At 52.5% G+C, this 12,414-nt stretch overlaps 1 protein-coding gene and 1 non-coding gene across 5 annotated transcripts in view; one reads left to right on the top strand and one right to left on the bottom strand.

Annotated features, from left to right (window-relative positions):
* KDM4A (lysine demethylase 4A) overlaps positions 1–12,414 on the top strand; it is a 47,663-nt gene that overhangs the window by 24,904 nt on the left and 10,345 nt on the right. For all 4 annotated transcript variants that reach the window (XM_008265389.5, XM_089300806.1, XM_002715165.6 and 1 more), the window contains exons 12-18: positions 2,152–2,272; positions 6,463–6,644; positions 8,022–8,226; positions 8,658–8,734; positions 9,313–9,368; positions 10,615–10,723; positions 11,004–11,189. In XM_008265389.5, the coding sequence (XP_008263611.1) occupies positions 2,152–2,272; positions 6,463–6,644; positions 8,022–8,226; positions 8,658–8,734; positions 9,313–9,368; positions 10,615–10,723; positions 11,004–11,189 (936 nt within the window). The remainder of the gene's footprint in view (positions 1–2,151; positions 2,273–6,462; positions 6,645–8,021; positions 8,227–8,657; positions 8,735–9,312; positions 9,369–10,614; positions 10,724–11,003; positions 11,190–12,414) is intronic.
* LOC127493779 (U6 spliceosomal RNA) lies at positions 4,328–4,434 on the bottom strand. The gene has a single exon (XR_007924323.1). It is a non-coding gene; the product is annotated as a U6 spliceosomal RNA (small nuclear RNA).

Genomic DNA, 12,414 nt, shown 5'->3' with positions numbered 1-12,414 from the left:
CTTCCAGGCCTCATTTCCTCACATAATGGGCTTTGCTAGCCCTGAGTTTCCCACTGTCAGTATAGCCAAGTTTTTAGTGCGTTGATTAGAAAGTTACGTACATCGTGTTACTGAGTTAGTCGTGTACATCTTAGGCTTAATTATGTTTGCTCTGGCATTATGTTAATGCAGTGTGAAATCAGCCTTCCATTCGCAGCTAAGCCAGCATTATAGATGCACTCTCCATCCTGGCTGCTGTTTTTCCTGGTGCAGAGGAAGCTAAATGGTGGAGTAGCAGTATCAGCTAGGGTCCAGGTCTCCACAGTGCATGAAAAGCTGGTCTGTTCTACTTGTTTTTTTTTATTTTTTATTTTTTAATTTTTTAAATTTTTTTATTTTTTATTTATTTATTTTTTGACAGGCAGAGTGGACAGTGAGAGAGAGAGACAGAGAGAAAGGTCTTCCTTTGCCGTTGGTTCACCCTCCAATGGCCGCCGCGGCCAGCGCGCTGCGGCCGGCACACCGCGCTGACCCGATGGCAGGAGCCAGGAGCCAGGTGCTTTTCCTGGTCTCCCATGGGGTGCAGGGCCCAAGCACCTGGGCCATCCTCCACTGCACTCCCTGGCCACAGCAGAGGGCTGGCCTGGAAGAGGGGCAACCGGGACAGAATCCGGCGCCCCGACCAGGACTAGAACCCGGTGTGCCGGCGCCGCTAGGCGGAGGATTAGCCTAGTCAGCCGCGGTGCCGGCCTGTTCTACTTGTAATGGGTCAGTTGCTTCTCTTCCCTTTGGATGTCCTTTGTCTGGCGTGTTGTAACAGGCCCTGGTGCTCTCAGATGCAGTCTTTTTTTTTTTTTTTTGACAGTGGATAGAGAGAGAGACAGAGAGAAAGGTCTTCCTTTGCTGTTGGTTCACCCTCCAATGGCCACTGCGGCCAGTGTGCTGCGGCCGGCACACCGCGCTGATCCGAAGGCAGGAGCCAGATACTTATCCTGGTCTCCCATGGGGTGCAGGGCCCAAGCACTTGGGCCATCCTCCACTGCACTCCCTGGCCACAGCAGAGAGCTAGCCTGGAAGAGGGGCAACCAGGACAGAATCTGGCACCCCGACTGTGACTAGAACCCCGTGTGCTGGCGCCACAAGGTGGAGGATTAGCCTAGTGAGCCGTGGCGCTGGCCAAATGCAGTCTTATGGCAGTGGAATGAAGGGGTGGGGCGTGGTGCTCCTTTTAAGCTGGGGTTGGTTTATTTTTGTTATATTTGTTTTAGGCTGCTGCTGAGAAGGCTAGGAACTGCATTTATTAGGCACATTTTAAAAAAATATTAAAAGGCAAAATGACAGAATAAGAAAAAGAGAGGGAAAGAGAGGAGGGAGAGAGAGAGATCTTCTATCCACTGATTCATTCCCCAAATGGCCACAATAGCTGGGGGCTGGGCCAGGCTGAAGCCAGGGGCCTGGAACTCCATCTGGGCCTCCTATGTGAGTGGCAGGAGCCCAGGTACTTGGGCCATCATCTGCTGCTTTCCCAGGCACATTAGTAGGGAGCTGGGTCAGAAGCAGAGCACCAGGGTTAAAATCACAACTCCCATAAGGGATGCTGGCATTGCGAGCAGTGGCTTAACCTGCACCACAATGCCAGCCCTAAAAGTTATATAATCATGATTTTGACTAATTTGCATGGTACTGCCATTTGGCTTTTTTCTGAGAGGTGTTTTCTGTGTTTGGTTTTGTATTTCCTTTTTTTTTCTTTCTTTTTTTTTTTTAATTTGACAGAGTTATAGACAGAGAGACAGAAAGGTCTTCCTTCTGTTGGTTCACTCCCAAATTGACCGCTATGGCTGGCGCTGTGCTGATCCGAAGCCAGGAGTCAGGTGCCTCTTCCTGGTCTCCCCTGGGAGTGCAGGGGCCCAAGCACTTGGGCCATCCTCTGCTGCCTTCCTGGGCCACAGCAGAGAGCTGGACTGGAAGAAGGGCAATGGGGTTACAATCCGGAGCCCATATGGGATGCCGGCACCGGAGGCAGAGGATTTACCAAGTGAGCCACGGTGCCGGCCTGGTTTTATATTTCTTAGTGTTTCTCTGTACCCTTTTCCTTTGGTTTTCATTGTAAGGCTAACTTGTGCTGTGCGTCAGCAGAGGAAAGACGTATCTGATTTCTTCTGGTTTGTCTAGGTTGCGGATGAGTATATGTTTTCTCTGGAGGAGAGCAAGAAGTCCAAGGGTCGCCGCCAGCCCCTGAGCAAGCTCCCCCGCCATCACCCGCTTGTGCTGCAGGAGTGCGTCAGTGACGATGGTGAGTGTTGTCCTCTCTCTCCACCAGGAGGAAGGCTGCTCACTGTGTTAGGACTTGCTGCTGCAGGAGAAGGGTGGGCCTGGTTTAGCCATTCTCCCAGACACTCCCTACAGAGGGTGGTGCTTCCTCCTGTGTCTAATCTAATCAGATGCATTTGAGTGTCCCGGAATGAACCAATATGGGATAATTGCATGTAGGTTCTTTCCTTTCTTCTGGGAGGTACAAGTCTGGTTTTTTAGGAGAGATAGCAAAGTCTGTCCATGATGCCAAGCCCTGTGCTGGATGTGTGGATGCAAAAATAGCCAAAATATGTTGATCCTTGCTCTCAAGAAGCTTATGTGGTGGTGGGGGAGGGGGCAACTGACAGATAAACAGATCTAAAGGAGGAAGAGATGTGAATCCAGGCTGAGGGGTCAGCCTGAGTGTCCATGGAGAGAAACAGGAAGGCACCTACAGAGTAGCTCTGTGGCTGGGTTAGAGGGAAGGCCGGGGAGTGATGGAGTGAGGTGGGGTGAGGCCGGTCGTGGACAATCTACACATCTGAGGCCAGAGTGATGGCCTTTTCTCACAGGCATTCAGGAGCCATTGAGATATTTTCTTCCTTTCTTTCTTTTTAAAAGTTTATTTATTTTTACCTATGTGAAAGGCTGAGAGTGACAGTGAGTGAGAGAGAGAGAGAGAGAGAGAAAGAGATCATCCATCTACTGGTTTACTCCCCAGATGCCTGCAACAGCCAGGCTAGGAGCCAGGGCTGAACCCAAGAGCCTGCTGCAACTCCATTCGGGTCTCTCACTTGGGTGACTGGGGCCCAAGTACTTAAGCCATCACCTGCTGCCTCCCAGGATGCATTAGCAGGAAGCTGGATCAGAAGCAGAGGAGCCACAACTTGAACCAGCATTTCAATATAGGATGTGGGCATCCCTGGTGGTGGCTTCACCTGCTGGGTCACAGTGGCTTAACTTGTCCACCACTGGGGGGTTCTAAGCAGAGGAATGGCATGGTCAGGTTGACACTGGAAAGAATGTATCTGGTGATAGCTTTGAGATGATTGTTGGGCTTTGTGATGGTCTCCATCAGAAAGGAAGGTCTGAACTGGGGTGGTGGTTTTAGGGACCAGGAAGGGAATGTAGTGAAGAGGTTTGGAAGGGAAAGTCGACTGGGTTTAGTGACTGGCCATGGGAAGTGAGAAGGGTGAGCTGAATACCTCTGGTTTGTAGCTTAGGTTGGGTTTTGGAAACTCAAGTTCGGTGTCTGTGGGTGGTGCAGAGTGGATATTTGATATCATTATATGTCACTCATGGGGAGGGCACAGGGGGGTTGCATAGAGTCTGGGGGTAGGTGGACAGAGGAATGGGAGGGGAGCCTATGAGGGAGAAAGAACCGGAAATGTGGTGAGGTTGACACCACTGAGAACAGACTCAGCCCACAGACCAGTGAGGTGAGTGCTGAGGACCCTGGTACCCTCAGGGCAAGCAGAGGCTGGGTGCTTGTTACTCTGACTAGTGCCAGCCCTTTCCCTTCCTGTCCTCTCCTCCCTCTCACATCGCTGCCCTGTGTCTGCTGGTCTCCTTGGCAGATGGATAGTGCTAAGCTGGGGGAGGGCAACATCCCTTGAGATCCTGTCGTTTTTGTGTGGCCGGACCCCAGGTCAGGTCTGAGGAAGTCCTCTGTGTTCTCACTGTAGCCTACGTGGGAGCAGTAGGGACTCTGGGTAGTAGCAGCCTTGTTTTGTGATTTCTCCTCCAAGGCTTTAAAAGTGATATAGGTTGTAGAAAACCAGAGAAGCAGAAAAAGTTAAGGGAACAAAATTACCCATATGCCTACCCCTCAAAGATGGACGTTGTGAACATTGTAATGTGTTATCTTCCTGACTTTTCTAGACATACATACACAATGCTCACATAAGTATTTATGTTTTTAAATAATGTCTTCTTCTTTTTTATTTAGTAAATATAAATTTCCAAAGTACAGTTTATGGATTACATTGGCTCCCCCCCCCATAATTTCCCTCCCACTTGCACCCCTCCCATCTCCCGCTCCCTCTCCCATTCCATTAAAAATATGGAACGCTTCATGAATTTGTGTGTCATTCTTGCGCAGGGGCCATGCTAATCTTCTCTGTATCGTTCCAGTTTTAGTATATGTGCTGCCAAAGCGAGCACAGATAATGTCTTCTTTTAAAAAAGAATTTATTATTTGAAAGTTGGAGAAAGAGATTTGTCATTCTCTGTTTCATTCCCCAAATAGCCATAACAGCCAGGGTTGGTCTACACCAAAGCCAGGAGCCAGGAACTCCATCTCAGAGCAGCCATGTCCACTGCTTTCCCAGGCACATTAGCAGCAATCTGGATCAAGAGTGGAGTGGCAGGGACTCCAGCCAATGGTCTGATGTCAGATGCTGGTGTCACTGGTGTTGGCCTCACCTGCTGTGCCACAACACTGGCCCGTTGTCTCTCTTTTTTTTTTTTTCCAATTGAAGCATAATGTATTCAGTGAAATATACACATTGAACTGTAATTGTACAGCTCAATGAAATCTTAGAGCTATGTGAACTGTAAAATTTGATTCTTATTAATTTTCACTTACCATAAACGCACATTTTCCCCCATCATTCAACAGCCACAAATGAATGGAAATGATCTTTGGCCACATTTGGCTCTGTGAATGGAACAGATGTCAGTGTGTTAGGTTTTTAGTTGTGATTGTGAGCCTGTCTGTTTCTTTTTCTTCATCCCATTTGGTCACTCTGGGTTTGGCCAAGATAAAGAAAAGAGTCTGCTGGGGTTTTAATTGTCTGCATCAGCCACCTTATGCCACAGTACCCTTCACGGAGGCCACACACAATGGCAGCTACCAGTTCCCTTTAGGAGAAACCTGACTGAGGAAATGGAGTATAGGACTCATCTCCACTGAGCGGGAGTTACCAGAGGTGACAAGCATGTGCCACAGGCCTGCCCAGCGGAGCTTTCCCTGGGTTATCGCCTAGACCTCAAGGCCTCTTGGAAAGTGCTTCTATCTGGAGGACGTGAAGTCATTGGGCAGCCTTGTTGCTGGGGAATACCGAGGCCCCCACGCAGCCAGATGCAGTGATCCCTTGGGATTGCTTACGGGTGGGCTGGTCTTGGTCATACCTGCTGAAGTGTACACTTAGCAGGTGTGGGTGGCTTCTTATACCTTCCTCAAGCTAGGGAGCACCAGAAGAAACAAGTTGGGTACCAGTTTCGGTTGATACTTGCTTCTGCTTGTACCAAAGATTGTCCTCATCACTTGCAGCCTTCGGAATTACCTGCTTGATCTTGTATCCACTGGTGGGCTGTGCCCCAGTCTCACCGATTTAGGGGGAACCAGAAAGCGGGCACCTTTGTCACTTATGTCTTGTTTTCCATTGGGCCTTAGGCCCCTTTCTTCTGGGGAGGTGCCTGCAGGGGAATTCTTCTTCCCTGGGCATTGGTGATTTGGGCCTGATGGATTGAGTACCCGAAAGACTCAGGTTTGTCCTGTAGAAGCAGGGATCTGGGAAGGCCTGGGGAGCAGATATTGTAGGCTTTCCAGAGCTCACTGGCCTCTCTTTTTTTGATACTGGTCCTTTAAAAATACAACCATGATTCTTAGCTCCATGAGTGGGCTGGATGCCACTCGCAAGCTGTCATAGGCCTGACCGTGGTCTTGACTCAGAGCGTTGCACCACATGGCTGGGAGGGATTCACCTCAGACACTTACGTGCTTCTGCCTTCTCCTGAGGCAGAGCCCAGTGGAGTTGGGAAGTCCTGACCCAGGTCCCGGTTGTGCCATTTTCCTTCCTTGTTTCCCTTCGGCGCAAGTAAAGGGAAAGTCCTGAGAGCTAAAGGCCTTGCCGTGCTCACATTCTGCCGCAGCAGACAGCGTGGTTTCTGGCAAGGTGGCCCTTCTCTCCCTCCGCTGTCCCTGCTGAGGGACAGCTGTGCAGGCTGAGCTGGGTCAGAGGCAGGGTGGAGGCCATGAGCCAGTGTGGCCAGAGCAAGGGGTGCCCCTATCACCCAGGTGAAAGACGAGCCTGTTGACGTCGTGTCCTCTCTGCCTTTGTCACCCTCAGGACTCGTCAGTTAACTCAGACCCGGGCCCTGGAGGCCTGGCTGAGCTCACCTGCGCTCCAGGGAGAGCCCCAGACGTGCAGGGCTGTTGCCGACTCACGTTTCCGCTTCCTCCTGCAGAGACCTCGGAGCAGCTGACCACTGAGGAGGAGGCCGAGGAGACAGAGGCCTGGGCCAAGCCCCTGAGCCAGCTGTGGCAGAATCGGCCCCCCAACTTTGAGGCGGAAAAGGAATTCAATGAGACCATGGCCCTGCAGGCCCCTCACTGCGCCGTGTGCATGATCTTCCAGACTTACCACCAGGTAGTCGCCTGGGTCGGCTGGGGCCTGGCAGCTGGAGGGAAGCCAGGCTCATCTGTGCTCTCTACCTGTCCCTGGTAGCCTTGGGAGAGCTACTTCTCCTGGTGTCCTCCGTCCCAGCTGTGTGTGGGTCAGCCTTTATCAGGCAGTTACCCTAATAGTGTGGGTTTTCACTGCGAAGGCTTGGGAGAGGAGCTGAGGACGTGGCTTGGGCTCCCGTGGCACTTGCACAAATCACGGACTTCACCATGTGCCGAGCAGTCTGCCTTTTTGTTCTCACTCTGGCCTGTGATTATCCCTGCCAGTCAGTGTGGAAGTCTGCGACGGCTGTACTACTGCCGTCTGAATGCCGGGCGGCATGCCAGGTCCTCTAACGGCAGCCACTTTCCTTTCCTGCTGCCACGGTGGGTGTTGCCTGTAGCAGAAGGAGCTTGGGCTGAATTGGGGGAGGGCGGAGAAGCCTGGTTGCTGAGCTCAGCTGTGTCCTTCCCACTTAGGGGCATTGAGGACATCACCGGTCACGGGTCTCTTTGGGTCCAGCTCTAGGGGGCCCAGAAGGCGTTCACCACAGCAGGTGCCAGGTGATCAGCTCAGTGTCAGCTGGGACCTGCACTGGGTGGCCGGTAGCTAAGTGGTCCTGCTTTGGTGGTTAATGTGGTGTAACCACCGCCGAGCCTGGCAGGGCCCCAGGTTCCTGCTTGCCAAAGATTAGAACCTCAGACTGACACATTTTAGGCGAACAACTCACTACTTCTTTCCATTGATAAAAAGCAGAAGCAAAGAACTCTATGTGCCATGGCTGTGAATGGCCCGGCTGTTGCCGTCGGCACATCTGCTAAGTGGGTGGCAGACGTTCCTGAGTGCTACAGGCACAGGGCTATTTCCAAGCCAGGCTGGAAACGGTGATGGTGCCATCCAGTGGCAGAGCCAGCACGGTTCAGTCAGTTTACTTCCGGAAGGAAATATGTGGCCATAATGCTCTCCTGGAGGGGCCGCAGCCCTGCGATAGTGCTGCCGCTCAGGTGACCTGGGACAGCAGAAGCGGTTGGTGCTGGCCCATGGGGAGCACCCGCCCTGGGTGGTGTAGCACTCAGGGCTGCCAACATCTCAGTGCATTTTATTACCGCTTGGTTTGGGAAGATTGAAATCCCAGTTGCCTCTTACCTCGCTCCCTCTTCTCAGTTGTCCCCGAGGGGCCTCTGTTGGTGCTGCTGTGAGAAATTGAATTTGAGTCATTAGAGGTAACTTCAATTAGTAGCTCTGGGATAATGGCCGTGCACCCGGGAGCTGTAGGCAGAGTCTTCTCAGGGAAGGAGCCTGCTCCCTGTGCTCGGGGCGGGCGGGGGCTCACGGCGCTGTGCACTCCTTCTCTCCCCGCAGGTCGAGTTTGGAGGCCTCAGCCAGAGCTGCGGAAGCACGCCCGAGTTAGCCCCACAGAAGCAGAGGACCAAGCCATTGATTCCAGAAATGTGCTTCACCTCCACGGGCTGCAGCACGGACATCAACCTTTCTACCCCTTACCTAGAGGAGGACGGCACCAGCCTTCTCGTTTCCTGCAAGAAATGTAGCGTCCGGGTCCACGCCAGTGAGTGCCACTCGCTTTCTTCCGTGTCCTGGCCCCAGAGCCTGGCCTCCTTGCTGGAAGCCCTTGCCACCTGTTGGCCCCCTGCAGTGCTTGCTGTCTGCTTGGGGCAGGGTAGGAAGAGAGTCTAGAAGTCCAGACTTTCTGCACCGTGAGGGCTGCTGTGTGTTCCCGGGGAGCTTGCTGCTGGGGCACTGTGACCCCCAGTAGCTCAGGGCAGATGTCAGGCAGGGATCAGTCCCCGCTGTGTCCTAGGCATTTGCACCATGCCCTGGGCCATGCTGTGGATTGAGCCCTGAGGATGCTCCCTGTAGAATGCAGGGGTTTCTGTAGATTCGGTTGTAGCTTTGGGAGGTGGTGTCTGGAAAAGCAATGCCAGTTCATGTTCTGTCTCTGACCTCTGAGTTTAATTTGCTCCTCTTGGTGGCCGTTAGGTTGCTATGGGGTCCCCCCTGCGAAAGCCTCCGAAGACTGGATGTGTTCCCGATGTTCGGCCAATGCCCTGGAGGAGGTGAGCACCCATACTTCCAGGTGACTTGGAAGTGCTGCCCTGGAGACTTGCAGGATGGACGTTCAGGGTCAGACTCTCGCATTGGACTTTCTGCCCCCTGCAGTGCATGTAGGGGCTGGCACATGGTGGTGTCAGACAGAGTGTGTTATGGGAATGAATTCTAGACAGTGAGAGTGCTTGCTGTCCACTTGGCAGGGTAGGAAGAGAGTCTAGAAGTCCAGTCTGCTCCATTGTGGAGTTGGCAGCCCCTGTAAAGGACTTAGCATTGGGTTGCAGCCAGGGAACAGGGCCTGTTGTCGTTTTCTCTGCACTGTCCCGCTGGAACCTGTAGCAGCCCCTGCAGGAAGCGGGCAGAGCCTCCGTCTGAGCTGAGCATCTCTTGTGACTTTGCTTCTGTTGTTACTAACAGTTAACACTGAGGAGGGCTGTGTTAAGTCATGGGGATACTTACTTGGTGCACTGGCCCTGAGGGGCTTCTGGTTATGGGGGCCTAGAGTTGCCCACAGGAAGCGAGGGGAGAACAGATAGTGTGTTCACAACTCAGGGGTAACCACCTTCCACCTTCTCCTTTTGGGCAGGACTGCTGTTTGTGCTCCCTACGTGGAGGGGCCCTGCAGAGAGCCAATGATGACAGGTGAGTCTCCCGGGCTGCGTCTCGGGCCACGCAGGCCCCATTCTGGCACCCACTGTCCTGAGTGACGGGTGAAGAGCTGGCAGGGACATATGTGGAGCTGGAGTCACATCTCCAAGACTCACTTTAAAAATGGGAGCCAAGGATAGCCAGGCAGTCCTGGACATTTCCAAGGCGTTTCCCCCCGCGGTCCAGAGGAAAGCAGCTAAGAATGGAGCCATGAGACTGTGAGGCACTGAAGATGACACAGGGGCTTCATGGGCTTGAAATCAGGACACTGACCTTGCTGGAGCTGGGGCCGGTGTGCAGAGGTAGCCCTGGCCTGGTGAGCACTGCCCCAGCCAGCACTCTCCTTGGTTCAACCTGCTGATTGAGATGAAGGCCAGTGGGCAGCCAGTGCAGCTTTCCTGTTTCCAAGTACTGTCCCGTGGGAACTTGTGGCACACCTGCTCCAGCCTCTGCCCCTAGGAGCCTGACATGCCGTCCAGATGCGGGGCTCTCTGCTGGCTGCTGCCACTGCTGTAGAAGCACTTATTGTCCTTGTTGGGGTGCACTCGTGATGATCTTCCTTATTTGGAGAGAAAGTGGCTGTGCTGGAGCCTCTCCCCTGTACCTTGCAGTCTGTGTTCTGCTCTGCACAGAACAAATGTGTTCCCACTGCCACCGGACAGCCTTCCCAGTGCAGTAGGTCGCTTCTGTGTGGCCCCAGCATTGTCTGTGGTGGGTTTTCATGTGGTCTGATTTTGAGAGTTTTCTCATCTTGGTGCATGTTAGTTTCCCAAAATGCCCAGAACTTGCCTTAATCCTGGCCCATGGGTCCAGATCTTAAGGAGGGAGTCTGCTGTGGATACAGGGAGCTGAAGGGAGAGGTTGGCTGAGCCTAGGGCAGAGGCTGGAGGTGGAACAGTGATACTGACACATTGGGTACACTTGGGTGTTTTCAGGAAGTGCCCAGGTCCTGTGGGGCAGTTCTCCTGCTGATTGTCACCCCTGAGACCTTCCATACCCCATTAGCTATGGCTCTGCCCAATCTGCCATAGACTGAAGAAGTGGCGTGGGAAGTGAGACCCTGGGCTACCCTTGCACAGTGTGATCAGTGGGGACACTCCCCACTTCTGTGGGTCCTGGGGAGTGGTTGGTGGAAGTCAGGGGTCACACTGGGTGAGGTCACACTGCAAGCCCATGTTAGAAGAGAAGGCTACAGGGCCTCGGACCCAGAGATGTTCAGGGCACTCTCACCTCTTGGCAGGTGGGTCCACGTCTCATGTGCTGTGGCAATTCTGGAAGCGAGGTTTGTCAACATTGCAGAAAGAAGTCCAGTGGATGTGAGCAAAATCCCTCTGCCTCGCTTCAAACTGGTAAGGAAGACGGGGTGGAGGGTGGGCCCATGCACACCACATGCTCACTGGATGCCGCAACTCTGGCAGCTGGGGAGCAAAGCATTTCTGCTTGGCCCAGCAGCCAGAGTAGGGGATCCACGCCTTGTCATTAAATGACACGGAACAAGCTGTCTGCCCTCTGTTTCGGGAGAGGCGTTAGCTCTGGCTGGTTGGGCTGTGTGGAGTCGGGTTGGGGGACAACGGAGGAGGGTGTCCTGTCAGTTCCTGCAGTCAGTGGCCTCCTTGTCATGTGCTGTAGAAATGTGTCTTCTGCAAGAAGCGGAGGAAAAGAGCTGCTGGTTGCTGCGTGCAGTGTTCTCACGGCCGGTGCCCGACTGCCTTCCACGTGAGCTGTGCCCAGGCTGCAGGAGTGATGATGCAGCCCGATGACTGGCCTTTCGTTGTCTTCATTACCTGCTTTCGGCACAAGATTCCTAATTTGGAGGTGAGGAGGGGGTCATTCTAGAGTCCTCCTGACGGTTTTCAGGATCATGTTTTCTGCATGCCTTTATGGTGAGTGTCATGGAGTCAGGGGCAGGGATTAAAATACGCCACTTGTCCATCTCTATTCCCTGCCTTGTACTTCATAATCCCCGGCACCAAAGCGGCAGTGGTTGATTCCTGTTAATGATCTGTTAACTTGTTCCCTCTCTACCGGGATAAACTCCTTGAGGACCTGTTTCTTACCAGTCTGGGTGATCTCCTAAACCCAGTGCCAGGGACTTAGCAGAAGTGCTGGGAATGTTGAGGACTAATCTGGAGAGCTCCTGACAATTAACCATGAGCTGCACTAACTGGTGGGGCACAGAGAAAGATACACAAGAATGTTAGTTGGAGGAATTAGGAAAGAGTTGGGGTAAGGTGGCATTTGAAGTGTGTTCTAAATTATAAGGTGGAGTTGTGAGCTGGCAGGCGTCCAAGGCTGCAGCAGCAGAAGGAGCCAGTCTGCAAAGTATGACCATGCACAACTGCTTCTGGGTGTGTGTTGGGGTTGATGTTTGACAACCAGCAGTGCTAGGGTGGAAGGAAGCCCTGAGCTGCCACACTGGGGAGTTTGACTTCTCTTCTTCCATTGGATGAGGAGAACTCTATGAATATTATGGTTTTGAACTACATTTTTTTTTTTTTTTTTTTTTTACTTTTTAAAGATCTATTTTTTGTGAGGCAGAATGTAGAGATAGATCTTCCACTTATTCACTCGCCAAATGGCCGCAATGGCCAGAGATGGGCCAGTCTGAAGCCAGTAGCCAGAAGCTTCTTCTGGGTCTCCCACATGGGTGTTGGCCCAAGCACTTGGGTCATCTTCTACTGCTTTCCCAGATATTTTAGCAGGAGTTAGATGGGAAGTGGAGCAGCCAGGATTTGAACTGGTGCCCATATTGGATGCTGGCACCACAGAAAGATCTTCTAATTGCTGGTTCTATTCTGCAAATGCCTGCAGCAGCCAGTGGTGGGCCTGGCCAAAACCAGGAGCCTGGAAACTCCATCTGGGTCTCCTGTGTGGGTGGTGGGAAAAGAAATATTTGGGTCATCATTACTGCCTCCTAGGCACATTAGTAGGAATTTGGACTAGGAGCACTGAGTAGCCAGGTCTTGAATAGGCACTCTAATATGGAATGCAGACACCCCAAGAGGCTGCTTAGCCCAATTTTATTTTTATTTTTTAAAAA

The sequence above is a fragment of the Oryctolagus cuniculus genome, chromosome 7, assembly GCF_051225735.1.
Source record: "Oryctolagus cuniculus isolate XC-2025 breed Fujian yellow rabbit chromosome 7, ASM5122573v1, whole genome shotgun sequence".
In the NCBI taxonomy this organism is placed as follows: Eukaryota; Metazoa; Chordata; class Mammalia; order Lagomorpha; family Leporidae; genus Oryctolagus; species Oryctolagus cuniculus.
The sequence above is the reverse complement of the archived record's forward strand: the minus strand, read 5'-3'. Positions and strand labels throughout refer to the sequence as shown.